Source organism: Leptonychotes weddellii, chromosome 9 (genome assembly GCF_054177405.1).
Source record: "Leptonychotes weddellii isolate Sample4059 chromosome 9, ASM5417740v2, whole genome shotgun sequence".
Lineage (NCBI taxonomy): Eukaryota > Metazoa > Chordata > Mammalia > Carnivora > Phocidae > Leptonychotes > Leptonychotes weddellii.
In genome coordinates, this window is record NC_138377.1 from 108,279,423 (window position 1) to 108,298,727 (window position 19,305).

General features: G+C 52.6%; 1 protein-coding gene across 1 annotated transcript in view; it reads right to left on the reverse strand.

Moving 5' to 3' along the window:
• Nucleotides 1-613: 613 nt before the first annotated feature.
• KLF13 (KLF transcription factor 13) overlaps nucleotides 614-19,305 on the reverse strand; it is a 49,751-nt gene continuing 31,059 nt past the window's right edge. The window contains exon 2 of the mRNA XM_081831498.1: nucleotides 614-6,722. Coding sequence (XP_081687624.1) covers nucleotides 6,433-6,722 — 290 coding nt within the window. The 3' untranslated portion in view covers nucleotides 614-6,432. The remainder of the gene's footprint in view (nucleotides 6,723-19,305) is intronic.

A 19,305-nucleotide genomic window follows, 5' to 3' on the forward strand; every position in this document is an offset into this window, starting at 1 on the left:
CCGGGCTGCCATCTGTGGCGAAGAGCTTTGGGGTCAGCGCCCCCAGCCACCCTCGGGGACTTCAGTGGCTGCCAACAGGTCCTTCTTGGGACTCTGGGCTGAGGGGTGAGGGGAGCAGGCAGGCTCTGGCTGAGTGACAGTGTGGTCTGACGGGCTGTCAGAACCTCCGAGGGCGACTGGGGTGGAGAAAGGGGGCTGCTGCCGGGGCAGGGGCAGGGGGGAGGATGTTCAGGTGTTTATGGGGACTTCTAGGGACAATCACTATGACCTGCTCAGAAGCCCATCGTTGCTGCCTCCCTGAGAGCCTACCTTTCTCCTTGATGCTCTTGGGGATGGAACTGTCAGGTAGAGCTTTTGGGCGGTGGGGGGCGGGAAGGGAGAAGGGCTGAGGGGTGGGAGTGTGACAAGCTGAAATCGGCTGAGTAGGTGGGAGGGGATAGCCAGAGGGGCACCCACTCTCTGCAAAGCCTTGTTTCCTGTAAAAGACCTACAAAGTTCCAGGTTGGTTTCTGCCCCCTCAGCCAATTCTATACAGCTGTTGGAGTTGGTCCACTTAGGTTGCTCCCCTCCCCCACCCTGGGCCTCTCCAAGGAACCAGCTCTGGCAAATAAAATAATGAATCATAAATTTTATTTCAAAATGTAAACGTCACTAAACATGCATACACGTTAAAACAATAAAATTTACAATTTAGTTATTTTTTTTCTTTTTGCATAGGACATCATTACAATATAGAATCTATGCCATACAAAATACATACAAAGTTTTATCCAAGCAAGCCAAGGCCAGATTGGGAACTGTACAACTGTAATACTTCACTGTAGTGATCCAGAAAAGATGAAACATGGCCTTCGGAAGCATGGTGTGGTGCTGGTTAAAAAGAAAAAAAAAAGTTCCTACAGAAAAGGAAAATGTGTGATCCATGGAAATGGTCTTGGACCCTTGGATTCTGCCTTGGGATTTTGGCATACGATTCCAGAGAAGCTCCATCAATGGCTTTGGATGGGGAAGGGGTCATTTGTGTGGGTCTGGGGGTGGCTGACTCATGCACCCAACGCACCCACAACACACCCGGTTATGTGGGAACACAGCAAGCCCCACGTCCCACAATGCATAGCTCATGCTGATGCTGCTGAGCCCTTGGGATCCTCGGCACTAGGCACACGGACTCTCCAGGGTGAGGCTTGGGAGCGAAGCCACCCGCCCCGACACCTGCACCCTGACCTGGGAATGGCCGCCTGAGCCCCACTGGGAAGTGGCCCTCTCACCCCATACACAGGGCAGGCTGGGGAGGGATCCGGCCGGTACCCCCAGCCCTTGTGCTCCGAGTAGGGGAGGCCAACCTTCGGCCAGACCTGTGGTTGTCTTGCAGGCATTCAGCTCACATACTTGGGTTTCTTAAATGAGCATGTACAACATCCTGTCAACACGTCCCTGGGAAAACGCCCCTGAGCCCTGGGAGAAAGCTGCTCATGTGGTCCCCTTCCCTCCCATCCTGTTCATCTTTAAATAAAAGTAGTAAGGTTTTAAAGCTGCATGAGAAGGGGAGAGGCTGGGCAGGGCCAGTTGGACGTACTGCAAGTCTGACATTGCTACAGGGGGTCAGAAGAAACCAAGTATGGTGCCTCCGCCCTCATGGATCTGGGGCTCGAAGCTCCCACCAAAGCCAATCTTCACACCAGTGAGGGACAAAGCAGTGGGTGGGAGGAAGGGCCTCGCCCTAAATGCTGTGCAGGCATTTATCAGTAGTAAGCTGGATTGCGCATCCAAATTCTGGTACAAAATTCTCTGGAATGTGTCTTGGACAAACCTTTGAAACTGAGCCTCAGAATCGGGAATATCAGTCATAGGAGCTGGCTCTTCCCAGGGCAAACCTGCTTTCAGAAATTGTAGGCCCACATCCTTGATTTTACCTTTGGAAAACACAGTCACCAGAATCGCATATGGAATCTTTGGGTAGCAAAAGATGTGGGTGATCGACAAAGCATCTAACTGTTTTCGATGTGACCACTACATCAGCCCCTTTAAACCTTCCAGCACTGTTTTTGACTGAATGACTTTAAAAACGGGTTAAAAAAAAAAATCAGTGATATCTGTCAGAAGTCAAAATAATCAGGTAGCCCTGTAAACAGCCCAAACCAGGAGTTAAATGACAACGGGACACTATTGCTCAGATCACACTTTCTTGTTAGGTGGCACTCCTGCTCGCTGAGACCATGGATGAAGTCCCTGGCGAGTGCTATGACCTTTGCTGTCCACCTTAGCACCTGCTTCTGGCAAGAAAGGAGGCTGGGTCTTCTGAAGACTCTGGGCCGGGCAGCAGAGAGCTCGACTAGAGACCCCAGTTCTGCCACACTTCCCTTGGGACCATAGAAAGCCACCGGTCCTCTCTTCACGTCCCAACTGGTGGGCTGGGGGCTACCTGTGGCCTGTCTGTCCCTATCTCCAAGTCAGTCCCCACTGGTCTGAGCTGTGACCCAGGGCACGGTGAGATCTGGGGACCCCAGTCCCACTGATGTTTGCACCTGGAGGCTGCACCGTGGCGAATCCTGCACCTGCCCGGTTGCATGGCCTCGGAATAAAGGGTGGGTGGTGTCCTGCACCTCAAGTGCCATAGTGGGGGTGTCGTGGGATGCAGGTAGGGCACCTCCAGGACTACATTCCCATCAAGGGCATCGCTGCCTGTCCCTACATAGCACCCTACAGAAGAGGACCCTGGGGCCCTTTGTGGAAACGGCTGTGTTCACCTGTTCCTTTCCGGATGGCTGTAGGATTCCGTGGGCATATAGGGAGCTGACAACTGGTCCCCTCACATGGCTGACGCAAAGAGGGGCTTTCTTATTTGGGACGTGAGCTAAACACCAGCCCCCTGATGGTTGAGTCCAGGGTCACTTTTAGGATTTTTTGGAGGAAATTCTCCCTTTGTTCAGGCAACCTTCATTTTGAGATCTCTGCCCCCTTGGCCTGTGAGAACAAGTCTGCTACAAAATAAACGTTTGAGTTTTCACTATTATGTCTAGGAGTCCTATGGGTTCTTCAATCACACTGAAGCCAGCAAGCATGGCCATAAACCAGAAAAATGAAAGACCCTGAAATAGACCCAGGCTGGGAAGACATTCTACATCTTAGAAGAAAATGCAGGCTGTTTCAGGAGGGTCTGCCCCATGTAACTGCTTCCGGTGGGGGCCCCAGGGAGTGGCTTTCCAAGGCCCACCGCCCCCTTCCACGAGCATTCATTTCATGGTGATGAGATGCCAGGGAGAGCCCATTTAAACCTCGCCTGAGGTTCATGGATTTTTCCCACCCTTCAAGTGAGATGAATTTTAGCCCCAGATGAGTCAGGATGGTCCGACCAGAGCCCCAGGCCAAGTGCCCAGGGAAGCCAGGTGGGGATTCCCTCCAGGTGCCCTAAGTCAGCAGAGCAGTGCCCCATCTCCCAGGCCAGGCCCGTAGCGGAAGGACCGCACCCTGCCATTAGACCAGAACCGCTTTGGGAATGAAGACACACTCCTTTGCCAAAAATAGCCAATGCCTGCATATTTCTGTTTTAAGGCAATGTTACCCTTCCATCTATCTGACGGAACAGCCCTGGGTCATTTAGAGGAAAAATTAAATTAAGTGCTCTCTTTGGAAACAGCAAACACCCGCTTTCCCTCCCCCACCCCCCACCCCGCCTCTAAAACAAACCAGCTCTTCTTTTATTCCAAGATGACTGGGTTTAGAGTCCTTACTCCCCTTCCTATGTGCAGACAGATGTGGGGTTAGAAACCCTCCTTCTGAGATGCCAGTGGGCAGATCACAAGGAGACTCCTGGCTCCTCAAGGGGATAGCACTGTGTGGCCTCCCAGAGACACACAGCTCCCTCTCCCTGCCTTCGGGGACCCGTGGACGGTGAGCACACCAAAGGACTTTGGAATAAAATTCCTGAACCTGGAATGTGAGTTCCTGAGACATGAAATGTATTCAGAGTGTGGCTTTCTATGCCTCACACAGAAACAACTTTGGGAGGGGCCTCCGAGGGCCTTCTGGGCCTCACTTCGGAACTGGACACGAAGATCTCTCACCCAAGCACTTAGGGCGCTCTTCTGTCCAGGTCTCTCTAGGATCTTCCACCCTCTCTCCCAGACCAAACGCAAGCAGGGCTGTCATGCAGCCCAAATGGGACATGACAGCCAGGGCCGTCAGCTCTGCACCTGACCCCCCAGCCCTGCTTGGCTTCCACCCACAGTAAGAACAATGCTACTGCCCGACTTGGTACCGAACACGCTACTCAGAAGCCACCACCATGCCCCTGGCCGATCCCAGGTGACACACAGTAGAGTTCGAAAGGGGCACCAAGTGCTGCATCCGGCACATTGCCACCCTTGTGGTCATTATGGGCAGAGGGTGCCGGCCCAAAGCTGTGGCCAAGGGCCGTGAGCACCAGGCAGGCCTGGGTCTCTGGGGCTTCTCTGTGCTGCCCCTCATGCCGGGATACGGTGGGGTGGACGCAGGATGGCCACAACCAAGGCACTCTGGGCCCAGGAAGCCCATCTACAGCCCTCTGAGGTCCCAAGGGTCATTCCTCCTCACCAAAATGAGCAGAGGTCTCTGCGAGATACCTCAAATCCACCCCAAACCCACACCCCCCCACCCCAACACACACACACACACACACATACACACACACACACGCGCTGTCCTGGGGGCTTGTATTTACACGCCCCAACTCTCAGGAGGAAGGGAAGGGAGGTGCCCAGGCAGCAGCACTGAGGCGGAGTCTCCAAATGTCTGCAGAGGAGCAGCATGCTGGAGCCCGCCTGACTGCCCTGCCAGGGCTCAAGCCCCAGCCCAGCCCAGGCGGGGGCTCCCGAGAAACCCGCTCAGCTCTCTGTTCTTCCTCTCCCAGCAGGAGAACGCTGGCGACAGAACCCCCTGAGCCCTACTGCACCACGGGTGGGCAGGTGTGGGCCGGGGCCTCCCAGGCAGGAGGGGAGGAGTGGGAGGGAAAGGGAGAAGTCCAGGGGGTGCAAAGCTCATGGAGAAGCTGGAGGTTTGCTAATTCCGAGCTGGGAACACGGTGGGTCTGGGCAAAGTATTTCCCACAACTTTCTGTCTGGTGTTCCCCAGGGAGGAAACAGAATGCACATTCTCCGACAGCATTTCCCATAACATCTGCTTTACCACTCCCGAAAAGTTCCAAGTCACAATGTTCCGGTCTCTTGCTACAGAACTGTCTCTGTGAAGCACCGAGCGCTGCCACGTGCACAGCCACACACACTGGGCCTCTGGCAAGGTGGCCCAACAACCTTCCCCGCAGTTTCAAACAAAGGTGTCTTGAGAGCAGGGCCGGTCCAGGAGAACACAGGAACTGGAGGCACCAGAGACACTTTCGGACATCTCTGAAAAAGACCGGGTTCCCAGGCTCTGTTTTCCAGTCAGAGAACACGAGAGAGTGAGAGGTCTCCATGTGCCTTCTGCAGGACACAGACCATCAGGTGTCCCTACGCGGGGCACATACCTCAGGCAGGCCAAGGGCTGGGCAAACGTGGCCCGGGCCCTGTCACATCGGACTTCAGATGGTGCAGCGGGCTGATCAACCCGGGCTCGCATCTCTGCTTCCAGTGCTCTGAGAGGCCCAGAGAAAGGCTCCTGGAGGCAGGGGGAGGGAGATGGGCAGGGCCCCCGCACAAGGCGGGCGCCTCTGCGGTCTCCCCAGGTGGAGTGCTTCTTCTGCCCAGTACAGCTTAAGGCATCCCTCTGAATCATCTACGTCCTGAGCCTGGCTGGGCTGCTGGGGCAGAGGCTTGGCAGCCAGGAGGCCCCCGGCTTGGGAATCTGGCCTGGAAGCAAATGTCAGTGACCGCGTCCGCTCAGAACTGACCGATCAACTGACCCACAGGCTGGATGCTGAGCCCCACCTGCACTGCTTCATCTCCTTTGTCCCCAGTGTGTTCCCGAACCTAACAGAAAACTCCAGAGTGCAAATCTATGTACAGAATAAGGCGGCAGGAAGGGGGTGTCCTCACTGACCTCGTGGAACATGTCCATCCCTGAGAAAGGGGGGGGTTCAACACCACTGAATCTCACCTTTGTGGGTATGTCTATTGTGCAATTTGTGGATGGTGTTTTTTGAAAATTTTTTGTTTTTTTACAAATTTACTTTGACACCTGAGGTGAAGAAATTGTTTGTTGTGTTGTTGTTATTGACTTCATAAAGTTCTCTCTTCTTTCTTATTACAAAAGGAAAAGACACGGCATCACGAGAGGAAGGGCGAGCATCTGCTCATGGCTGTAGTGGGGGCGGAGGGTCCTCGGCCAGCCCCGGGGTGGGCGGGGCGGAGTGGGGCGGGGCTCCCGCAGAGGGGGGGTGGGGGGCAGGGAGCCCGGGGGGGCGGGGCCCCGGGGCGGGGAGGGCGGGGCTGTGCGGCCGCGGGCGGGCAGGAGCCCGGCTCAGGGCGAGCTGGCCGGGCTGATGGTGGGGCTGCTGGCGTCCGAGCGGCTGTAGTCGCTGAGGGAGCCGGTCCGCGAGCCCCCGCTGCGCCGCTGCAGCATGCCCGGGTGGAAGTTGGCGTGGCGGCGCGCGTGCTTCGTCAGGTGGTCGCTGCGCATGAAGCGCTTCTCGCAGATGGGGCAGCTGAACTTCTTCTCGCCCGTGTGCGTGCGGTAGTGCCGGGCCAGCTCGTCCGAGCGCGCGAACTTCTTGTTGCAGTCCTGCCAGCTGCAGGCGAAGGGCCTCTCACCTGCGGGTGACAGGGCAGAGCATCAGTCCCCGCTCCTGGCCCTGCCCTCCACGCAGCCCGCTCCTCCCCACCCCGAGCTGGTCCCCGCCTTCTGCGCCCTGTCTCGACCGGCCTCTGTGACAAAGCCATCAGGGCAAAGGTGTGCCCTGCCAGTGCCCTCCAGCTGGTACCCAAGGAAGGCAGCAGACACCTCCCAGGATGAAATGGCAGCATCTCACTCAGGTAATGTGAGTGCAGGGCCCAAGGCCCCTGGTCGTGGCACCCAACAGCCTGTGTAGGCCCCCTGGCCCTGGCTTGTGGGGAGCTCAGGCCCATCTTCAGGATCAAAGATGGGGAACAGGAGTGAAGGGTCTAGGGCCAGGAAGGACCTGCAGGTCTGCACAAGTCCAGCTGCCCCACACTGACCCTAGGGGAGCCACACTTCAGAGCCCCACACCGCTCAGGGCCAAGAGACAATTCCCAAACCCAAGTGCCCGACCACCATCCTGACCCCTCCTCAGTTTCCTCACCTATAACATGAGGAGCACAGGCCAGGGAATTTCCTTCTCTTGTTGCCCCCTCTCTTACATTAGTTCCAATGTGGCCAACAGGCAACAGCCAGCAGAGCAGGAGACTACAACAGGCTCTTGCAGACCCAAGCACCAAGACAGACAAGGGTAGCTACTCAGAACACTCCATGAGTGGGAGGTAACAAATGTCGGTTGCAATCAGGAGCCCCCCCTCCCCCATCCCTTGCTCAGAGCAAGGAACAGGCCAGCATTTACCCAGGCAAACTATGAACCACAAAAAAAAAGTGACATCAACTGCTCAGAGAGAACCAGCAGGAGCTCCTGGCACCCCAGAATGCAGCCCTTATGGCAGGGGGGGTGGCCACACAGCCACCCTTCCAACCCTTTACCTTGCCCTCCCTCCCCCACTCTGGCCCTAAAGCCAACAGCCAGTCCTCGAAGCTGGCCTACCTGTGCCTGGAGGAGGAAATCCACACCACCCACCCCAAATGAGCCCATCAACCTTAAATATAAACAAACACCCAAGGATGGCCAGATGGCCAAGGAAAACCAGCAGCATGAAAGAGAGAAGTCCAAGAGCAACAAAACAAAGCTTACTCAAGAGGAAAAAGAGTGAAGCCAGGAGACAGAAGAGAATGTCAACCTAAAAATTCTAATTAGTATTCTGAGAGAAATTTCAGACAAAATTCATGCATAAAGCAAACATGATACCATCAAAAGGAAGTTCAGAGAACAAAAAATAGTGTTTAGAAATTGAGAGTATTGTTGCCCAAACAAAAATTCCACAGAAAAGCTGGAAATAAACTCAAGGAAATATCCCAGAAAAATGGAACAACATTAAAAAGGTTTTGGAAATACATGAATGTTGCTGCATTCTCTGTCTCCTAGTAATGCGAAACTAAGAGCTATGTGTGGTTGTATATGTTCTTATTGATTTTCTGGGGGTTTTCTTTGGAGGGGGAAAGGGTGTCTGTTGGTGGGGAGGATTCAAAATCAAGTAGGAGAGCAAACCATCATTTCCCAAACCTATATAACAGTTACAAATGATAGTTCAGAGTTACAGGGAATCAATCCTGGGGGTGCAATATTCAACTAATTTCTGTTTGTTAAAAGAACAGAAAAAAAGGGAGGAGAGCAAATTATCAAAGAAACAAGAAAACGGTATCTGTCAGAATCAAATAAGACTAGCTAGCACAGATGAGGGCAGAGTAGTGAGTAAAGGCTCCTGCTATGAGAAATTCTGCAATGTCAGAACACTGAGTAAAAAGAGACCACAAAACTTATTAGAAAGAGGTGAGAAACAAACACCAAGTTATCCGTAAGGGAATAAGACTTCTCATAAATCACAGTGGATTCTAGATGACAAAGAAATAGGTTCTTCCAAATTTACCTCTCAAACTCCAGCAAAAATAAGAAAAAAACCGAGAAGTCAGAGAAGTGAGTGAAAAATGAAGGGGTGTTTAGGAGAGTGAGGCAGAGACCTGGGGACCACTGAGGCAGGATTCATAGGGGGATAGTTCCAAGAAGAAAGTGAGTTCCATGCATCAGAGAGTATGATCAAGAGACTGAATAAACTTCAGGATATAGTGAAGGCACATACTATTCTTTGGTTAAAAGAAAAAAGAGAGGCAATTAGAAACTCCAGGAAAAACAGAAGACATGCAAGAAAATAGGGGTCTAAATTTGAAGCAAACTAAAATGCTACAAGACTATGAGCAATCAGGGAAGAGCTCTGAGTCAAACACTAGTCTAAGGGTTTTTTGTATGTTATATTATTTATCTTTCACAACAACCCCATGAGGCAGCAGGAGGGAATGAAATCCCTGTACAGGCCCTGGCATATGGAAGTAATCTTTCCATAGTCATGGTCATGTGAACCCTAGCACTAGCTAGTTGTCAGTGCTTAGAATCAATGTTATAGACAACTGACCCATGGCCCCAATAGACAATGTGGATTTACAAGAAAGGTAGGAACACATACATGCATAAAGGAAATGTCTAAATGAGGTTAAAGTTATAAGGATAATCAACAAAAAAATTAGAATAATAACACATCCATCAATTCAGGAGGAGGTGAGGTGAGGGGTAGGAATGAGGTAAATCCTTAAATTTTATGGAAGGGAGATAACAGATCGTATCTAAATCTGATACATCAAAGAACAGTAAAAAAAAATATATATATATACATATATATATATAGTTTATGTCAGAAACCACCAACACAACTAAAATCAGAGCAGTGTTGGTCTCTGGGGAGTGAGGCTGCACTGGGAACAGGATTTTTGTTGTTGTCCTTGTAAGCTCTTCTGTGTTATGTGTCTTTTTAGAATTGAATATATTGTTAACTGGTTCTGGGGGGAAAAATCTTGTCAACAAAAAAGTTTGAGAAATGCTGCATGCTAAGTCTACTCTAGGAACTTCACAATGCACATTGGTCATTAAATGTTTGGAAAGGTCTAGCATTAAATACAATGGTTTCATTTCTGTGTGACTGGGTGCTGAGTTCAAGAGCTCAGTGTGCCAAGTGTGATGGATGAGGTTCAGACCTGTCTTCATAGTGTATGGATGGCCTCAGATAATCACCTCTATGGTGGGGTAAAGAGTGCTCCTCCCAAAAGATGTCCAAGTCCTGATCCTTTGAACCAAGGAATCCTTGAATCCCTTTCCTTATTTGGAAAAAGGGTCTTTGTAGATATAATTAAGGTAAGGATCTTGAAATGAGATCACAAGTGTCCTTAGAAAAGAAGAGAAGGGGAAAGGACACAGAAGAGAAGGCCAAGCGATGACAGAAGAGATTGGAGTGATGCATCCACAAGCCAAGGAACAGCAAGCATTGTAGGGCAGCCCCCCAGAGGCTAGGAGAGAAGCATGAAATGGATTCCCACTTCCCCCCTGCCAGCAGAGCCTTCAGAAAGAATAGAGGTGGGCAGGAGAGTGAGTTGCCAACACCTTGATCTTAGACTTCTGCCTTCTCAAACAGTGAGAAAGTGCATTTGTGTTGTTTTAAGCCACACAGTTTATGGTAATGTTATGGTAGTCACCGGAAATGAATATACTACTCCATCCTCACAGTGGGGTACACATGGTGATTCCATGATGTCACACACAACCAGATCGTGACGCTGTGCCTGGCACATGCCAAATGCTTACCCTTAAAATGTTAAGCTATTATTTTTGCTCTTACCTATTATTTTTGTCACCCGTGTCTTCTCAAATTTAAGCCTGTGGTGGGAGTAGGGGAGGACAAACCCAAATTCAGACTCACCCTTGCTTTCTAAGAAGCCCTGGGCCCTCATGGGGGCTTGTCCTTTTCAGGGTCCTTATGCTTGCAGCTCTGGGAGGCATGTGAGGCAGGTATAATTATAGATGGGCTACAATGATGTCAGGGCCACAGAGAACTGCAGCATCCAACACCATGGGATGCTGGTACCGGGTAGTCTGGAGTGGCAGAAGGTAGGGAAAGCCAGCATCACGCCTAGGCCAGCACATGGCTCTTGGTCTGTCTGGGCGTCAGCAGCTCGGCACTTTTATTGAACACAGACCCAATGTCTGGCCCTGGGGACTGGATCCTGATGCAGACAGGGTCCTCCCTGTTCCATCCTTTATACCTCTGTCAGTCCATTCAAGGAGGGCAGATGGCAACAAACTGACCCACAAAACACTTAGAAGTTATGATTCATCCTGGTTAGGAGCAGCACTAGGGTCTGGCTGGGCTGGTGACATTCAAGCAGCACCCAGGAGGCTAATCAAGAACAGCCAGGACAACCGAGAATAGGTGGGGAAAAGGCAGCCTGGACAGGGGGACTGTCACCCATGATGGTGTTTCTCATAATTGTAGAGAGGGACCCAAAGAGTGTCTGTTTAGGTGGGTTATATCCATTGATATTTATCATATTAGAAATTAAAACAAAAATTCAAACTCAAGCACACATTCCAGTAGCCGACAGAGGGATGATGTCATCACACATCATTTAGCTTTTGGAATATTCCGTTGTATTTTTTTTCAGAGAATAAAGGACAAATAATGTTATTATTTTGAAAATAGTTTTGGCCTCATGGACTCCTAGAAGGGTCTCAGGTTACCTACAAGTGTCCCTAGGCCTCCCTTTGAAAACAACTACTCTGCTAGGAATTGACCCCAAGGTGGTGTGACTGGGCTGAGTGAGTATAGAGGGAGCATACCCAGCCTGGAGTGGGGGCCCAGCAGGTCCAGGCCCTACAGGGAGTCGGCCCTCCAGACTAAGTGAACCCTAGCTTCCCTCCTGCTGGGCTCAAATTCTGCATCTGCTTTCTCTTGGGCATGTGATGGGGAGACAGCAACAGTACCACAGGGCCATCACAGGGAGTGTGTGCAGTCTAGCTCAGAAGTGACACTGGCCCTCTCGGGACAGGAAACCTAATCGAGGATTCCAGAACCCTGAAGGGAGTTCAGCCCTCCTGCAGCATCCTGCCCGAAGCCTAAGCCTGGCAAGGGCCCTCTCCAGTCCCCCTGCCCTCACTTTCCAAAGAAGGGAGGGCTGCAGGGGGCCAGGATTGGGGCCATGGGACTGAATGGTGAGAGGGTCTTGGGAGGGGGAGGCAGAGTGAGAGGAAGGGGATAGAGGTCAGGTTTTATGGGGCACAGGGTGCACAGGGAGGGAGGGAAGCTGGGGGAAGGCTGGGGTCACTGTGGGGGGCTGGGGAAGGGGCCAGGCCGTGCTCAGGGTGGAGGGCCTTGAGGGTGCCAGGGTGCAAGGGCCAGGACTGCGGGTCAGGGAACAACTGGTCTGTACAGGGCGGGGTGCTGTTGGCGTGTAGTAAGGGGGGGCAGCTGGGCGGCAGGGGCGCCAGGGCCAAGGGCTTGTGGGGCGCAGGGCGGGGGTTATATAAATGTTCCCTGGCGCTGCAGTGAGGCTGTGAGAGCGATTGCCTCATCTTATCAGGGAACACTGCGTCCCACATGCTCCTCTTGCCCAAGCCACAGGCCTGGGCTGGGACAGCTTGTTCCTCCCAGAAGCCGCAAGAGGCCAGCCTCGGAGCACAGGGGCTTTCCTCCTGCCTGAGCCCCCGACTGGTCACCCAGCCCTGGGCCCTCCCCCCTCACCCCCTTCCAGGTGGCCTGCAGGTGCAGCTTGGGAAGTGTGCACGATCCAGCTCATGCCCCGAGCTCAGGCCCGGGCCACAGTGAGACTCCCTCCAGCTCTGACCCCTGTCCAAAGGGCATGCTCCCAATCATCTCAATTGCTCCAGCCCGTTTTGGCCAGACCGCCAGGTCCTACAGGTGAGTGGGTCCCTCCCGGCTCCCACGGCACCCGCACACGGCTACTCTTCTCTGTCTGTGGGCCTCTTGTGGGCAGTCCTGCGGCTCCTCTGGCATTGTGTCCCAGTGCCTCATACAGAGCCGAGGCTAGAATCATGTCTGTAGACTAAAGCCTTTTCTGCCTGTGGGCAGTAAGTGCCCTGCCCTATTGGCCCCCTCGGCCTCCTGCTGGCTCTCTACCAGCCAGGGCTCTGGGAAGCCTCGCTGAGCTCCCGTCTGTGGGTGAAAGAAGGGAGGGGATGCATCTCTGAACAGAGGGCCCCCAGAGGGAAGGGCAGATGGCTCCATCGACTTAACAGGAGGGCCTACTCACATGACCAGACCTCAGTGAGCACAAGGAATCCACAGAGGTGTGTGTCTGGGGAGTGATGATGAGGGGCAGGGCTGGTCAGAGAGTCAGAGGGAGGCACAGGGAGAGGCTTCCACAGACTTGCAGCTTTTCCCAGCCTGCGAGGGCCCAGCACCCAGGTCCTGGCTATTCACTGCCAGCAAGTGGGCTGTCATTCATCACTAGCTAGCTCTGACCTGTGGCCACTGGCATGGGGCCACTTCCAGCTCTCCACCTCAACACTACCATGTCTGTCACTCCGGGGAATCCCTCCTGCTCACCCTCCCACTCTGGGGCAGCTTGGCAGATGGCCAACCACTGGAGCCAATCAGCTGCCAGCCTCCAAGGAAACCCAGGCCCACAGGCAGCCTCGGGGTCAGCAGAAAGGCCTGTCCCCTGTGGTGGAAAGCAGACTTTCCTTTCATTAGGAGGCCACTAACTACTCCACTGATCACGGAAAATGCCTGCAGTTTATAGCTGACCTGCATGTCAGCTGCCTTGTCTCCTAGGATGCCCCAGTTGGAAGCCCCTCCCCACCACGGTACAAATGAGGGAGGTGAGGCCAGGCAGGACGGAGAGCGGGGACCCCTCCCCCTTGCCCTGGGACTCTGCCTGTAGCCGGAGAGGTGCTTTCTGCATGGAAGCAGCCCCTGCAGTGGTCAGCCCCTGCCTCACCCCTGCACCCCTACTCATTTGTTGACAGCTCCAGGGGCTGTCATCTTGCCTGTTTCTTCTCACAGTTACTGTGAGACCTAAGTGGGAGCACATACATGCTCATATGAGCGACACTGTTATCACCAGTTGGACAGGGGGCTGCTCCTGGACTCCTGAGCCCCTTGAGGGGAGCTCTCATGAGCAAGCCACTGGCAAATATGAGTATTCATCTTTGCCAGAAGTGCCTCTGCCCCAAGGCACTCTGATCTGGTGCGGCTGTTATGGGTGCGGGCGCACCAGTATTGCGGTCACACGCTGCCTCACACTCCTGCACTGAGCAGAGGTGGCAGGACGTGAGGGGAGATTGGACACTGCTACACACAGCTTGGAGGCGCAGTTAAAACAAAATCTGCCTTTCTACAATAGATGCAAGTGTACTTTTAAAGTAGGCATTTTTGGTGTTGCTTTGCTTTGTTTTGGAATAGGATAACTTGATCCTAAAATTCATACAGAAAAACAAACAGAAACACCGAGGAAAACTGAAAAAAAATGATGTGAGGGTGCTAGACCACCAGACATTCAACGAACTGCTACACAAGCTGGTAACTGGCCAGTGAAGAGGAGCAGAAATGGCAGAACTGGACCCCAAAAGAATGGGAAACATGTTTAGCATAAATTAACATCTCAGATGGGTGGAGGGGAGAGGGTCCAAAATATGTGTAAGGACAAGGGGGCGCCTGGGTGGCTCAGTCGTTAAGCATCTGCCTTCAGCTCAGGTCATGATCCCAGGGTCCTGGGATTGAGCCCCGCATCGGGCTCCCTGCTCCGCGGGAAGCCTGCTTCTCGCTCTCCCACTCCCCCTGCTTGTGTTCCCTCTCTCACTGTGTCTCTCTCTGTCAAATAAATAAATAAAATCTTAAAAAAAAAAAAATGTGTAAGGACAACTAAGTAGCATCTGGAAAGAATGTAAGGACCATGCTAGGATAGAAGTTCTTTCTATGAATCAAGTCCAGTAGCCATAACTGAAAAGATTGATAAATTTGACTACAAAAGTATAAAAGACTTCTCTAAGGACCCATAAATGACAATCTGAGAAAAAAAAATATATTTGCAGCTCATATCACAAAGGCCTACTCTCCAATACAGAAAGAGGGTGCAGAAAAGGAAAAATCAACACCCAAAGAAATATGGGCAAAGGCTATAAGATAGTAGATAAAGAGAACGCAGAGGACTCTCCAACATCTGAAAAGATGCTCAGCCTCAGCCATCAGGAAGCAAATGCAAACTAAAGCCCACTGAGGTCCTACTTTGTACCTGCCACGTGGCCAGGCTGCAGGACCTGCACTCTGGCAGCTTGGAAATGGAAGTGCAAACCGCTCCAACCTCGATGGAAGGCGACTTGGTGATACTGGTCACAATTACAGATGTGTGCAACCTCTGATCCCACAAAACAACTTTTGGGAACCTATTCTATAGACATACCTGCACACCTACAAAATGGGATAGGTGCCTGCTTATTCGAGGCAGCAAAAGCCTCAGAACAACTCATGCCCTTCCCCTGGGGCCCGTTAAATCACTTATGCAACAGCCACATCACGGAATACTATGAGAAAGAAGTGGACTGGGTTCCTTCTGAACTGATAGGGGGAGACTCTAAAGTGGTACTGTTGAGGGAGGAAAGTAAGACTTAGAGCAGAATGCATGAAATAGGATAAACAGTGAGTGTACACGTGTGCATTTGCGTGTACGTGCAGTAGGATCCTCTGGGAGGATACCTGGGAAAGTCACAACAGGGATTATCTGGGGACAGAGAGCCAGAGGATGGAGGGGTGCTGGGAATTTTCCTTGAAAAGCGCTTCAATCCCTTGGATTTCAAAACACACAAATGCATCTACCTATTCAAACAATTAAAAACAAGAATCCATAGCAAACTAGGAAACGCTAGCCACAAAGAAAGCAAATTCTAAAAGAGGAGTCAAAGGAACAACATTCTGTGCCTTCCTGGCCAGGCCCATTCACGCCGCATGTGGCCACGCACATCCCTCAGCACATTCCGCAGCCGCAGAGGATCCTGAGAGCTCCCCTTAAAATAGATTCTATCCAGAATGGGGGAGGGGGAGGGGAGCTCCTTGGTGTAGGAGAAATTCAAAAATAGCCATGAAGTCCAATCCACCTTTCCAGAAGGTGTTCCCGGGGCAGGACTTCGAGGGCTCCAGAGTCCCTGGGTCACACCGCAAATTGTCGTGTTGGAGGGTGCTCCCTGATAGATGGTTTGACAGACCCGGTCTGACTTAAAAGGTAAGGGAGAAGGATCTGAGCAGCAGACCCAGATCTGTAATTGGGTGGGTCAGAGGCCCCTTCAGGCTCCTAAATACCACGCACCTGTCATAAACGTCACCGGGTCCACCCTCACGGGACTGGACTGTGGAGAACCAGTAGCGGTAGATGGGCGAGGCGTGGCCAGGTGAATTCGTCTGCCTGTCAGCACACAGGCTTCAAGTTCAAGGCAGAACTGGTCCCCCGGTCCCCTCTGCCAGGGACTGGTGAGGGGGTGGGAACTAGGGAATCCGTGCAGGCTTCTGGGAAAGGTTTTTCTCTTGGACCAAAAGAAAGGAAAAGGAAGGGAGGGAGGGCGGGAAGACAGAGGGCCCGGCGTGTGGGGGTGGGGAGGCAGCCGCAGCACAGAAAAGCCTCTGGCAGGCTGTGCCCGGCTGTGACATCTGGGGTGGCACCAAGTCACTGGCGGCCACACAGGGAAGTCCGCAGGGACTCACGGAGAAGCCAAAATGCTCCTAGACACAGACAAGCAAGACTTCAGCCAACCTGAGGCTGCCCACACCACCCCTTCCCCAAAGAAACAAAACTCTTCAAGGTCAGCCAGGGCGCCTGGGAGAGGGCACGGAGCAGAGCAAACGGGTCCCCTTCCTGCTGCCATCTGCCAGGGTGTGCGACCAACTGCCCTGCTCTGCACCCCAGGGCCCCATGCCCACACCCAGGGCTCTCTAGGCAACCAAGGGAGGGGCCCTGCTCTGCAAAGCCTTTGGCAACCATTCTGTCCCACTTCCTCTTCCTGTGTCTCCCCCCTCCCCCAGCCTTCATTTCCTCACTCCCCATCCTCTCCCCTGTGCCTCCTGGGTGGGCCTTGCCGGCAGGGACCCAGCCTCACCACAGCTGCCCCCGTGGCGGGGACAATCCACAGCACAGACATCTGTAAGCACAGAGCTTTCCAGGGACACAATTTTTACTTTGGACATATGCAAGCTCATGTGACTCTACCCTGGGGGAGAGAAGGGTGTCAAGATGAAACCTACCTCAGGGATGGGGACTAAAGGTGGAAGGTCCTAGGACCTCACCAAGGCCACACGCCCAGAATGGCTGGCCCTCCGAGTCTAGATTTCACTTAGGAGGACATTCTCACAGCCTCTCCCCACTGTGGAATACGAACTGCTATGGGAGCTGCCCAAGTTGACCTCGGCAGTTAGTGTCCTGGGAGCTGAAAGCAGAAGAGGGACCGTCAAGGCCAAGAGCCCATCTCACAGACGAAGGCACGGAAGCCCAGCACACACACCATAAGATGCCACCCTCGGTATGCTGGGGCCTCCAGCTTCCCAGGGAAGGGAGCTCCCCAGCAGCACGCCCAGCCCAGTAGGGCAGCACTGGGCCACTCCGCCTCCTGGGGGCCTTGGCAGGCAGTCACCAGTCCTTCTGCAGCCCGTGGCCGTGTAGCTTTTCTCCAAGAGGCCCCGCCTGCCTGTCTGAGAAGGACTGAGCACCCTGAGGCAGCGCACTCAAAATAATGGATCTAAGAAGTGGCCCCTGGGGAGCGTGCACTCTTCCTCCAGACCCAGCACCTATACCTGGCCGGCCTCGGGTACTAAAGCAGCCGTCCATTTCCCTCAGGGGGAAAAAAAAAATCACAAGCTTTCAAACAGAACCTAGCAAAACAATGTATTTGTCACAGTTGGTTTCATAAAGCAAATAAATCAGAATAAAAACGAGCAAGTCATTTTTCTATAGTCCTAAAATGCTTTTGGTTTTTGAGGGAGCTGATGCAAGAAAGAAAAAAAAAAAAAAGCCAGTCACTGACCTACCTTTTCTAGAACAGCTGAAGAGTGCTAAGGAACTGCTTCAGACACTCAGGGAGGAGCCCGGAGATCTCCTGGGGCCTCTCCTTCAGTAGCCCAGGTCACCAGACCCACCACAGCCTCAGCCACTTGGAGCAATTTACACCTGGTGTGTTCTAGGAAAACTATTTTGTTCACAAAACCACTTGCAGAGAACAGGATACTAGAATAGTAAGCCAGAGGCCTTGCTCCTCAGTAAATCTGAGTTCCATTGCCAAAGAGGAGGTGGCCCCCTGCAGCGCTCACCAGCCAGCCCTCTCCCCACCTGAAGAAACCCACGCTGTTGTGTAAAGGAAGAGCATTCCCAGGGCCCTTTGAGGCTCAGGGCACAAAGGCCAGCCCCTTCCCTATCACAGAGCCTGCCCACAGCTTCTCTGAGCCGGTCCCTTCCTCATTAACACCCTGCCTCCCGCTCAACCCTGTTCCTACGCCTAGCCTGGAACAGGTCACTACGGGGGTTGGCCCTGAGGACACCAGCTAGGAAGAAAAGCAGATGCTGCTCGGCACTCCAATCCCCACCATCCCCCAGGGTGATCCCTTCCTTCTTCAAGTAAGAGCTCTGCAGGGGACTCTATGACCCAAGGCTACCTGTGTCAGCCTGATAACAAGGGAGGGCCAGCAAAAGCTGGGGCAAGCTGCCCAGGGCAGGGAAACCTTGAGGTGGGGTGTCGGGGGCTTGGTGCTCCTTGGTGTCACCCCCAATGTCACTGGGATCAGGTTTCATGTGTTGAGTAAGCAGACAAAGGAAGGGTCAGCATGAAGGCTGCCTGGCTGTCCCTCTCTAAAGTCTCATAAGCCACTTCCAAGTAGTTGTATTCTAGTAGACCAACCAAGAAAACAGACCACCGAGCAGCTGAGCCTCACTGTCCTAACGCATGCAGGAAATGCTCATGCTACAGAGTTGTAAGGGCAGGAAAGAAACACAGCCATTATCTTGGGAAGATGGGATTCATGCATGATTATCCTTTCTGCATTCCTATACTTTTCAACTGAGCTGCTTTTTGCAGAGTGCAGTTGTGTTATCTCATGAAATTGGATGAATACATAGTTACCTATATGTGTGTACTTATGTATATGTTATGAACCTCTGTTACAAAATAATAATAGCTCACCCTAAGTCCCACTCACTAACTGGGCCTGTGTCCACAGAATTCAGCACCAATGGCCTCTGGTGAGGGAGAGCATGAATTTATAGGCACGGGTGCACGTGCCTGGAAAGGTCAAAAGACCACATGCCAGAAATTTCACAAAGGTGTTTTCCCCCCTTTTGCTAAGGGTTACAAAACACATTTGAAAATTTCCATTCCCAAGGTCCCATTTAAAATAGCAATAATAAAATACTAATGATTTCTGCCAGCAGGCAGCCAGAGGCAACCCCAAACAAGGGCTTTAGAGGTCCCCACCCCCTTCACACACACACACACATTCTCCTGAAGGGACATGGAGAGAGAGGTGTATCAGCTCCTGCCGCCAAACACTTCCAGATCCTGGACTGCAACGGTACACCAGGTGACCAAATGTGATGGGTGGACTCATGTGAGGTGCCCCAAAGCACAGACACGTCCACTTCTTTCTCATCTATTCTAATGTCACATCACTAACTGTTTCCAAAGGGAACCCAGGAGCACTTTCCCTGGGCTGAACAGAGTGACTCGTGTCAAGCTCCCCG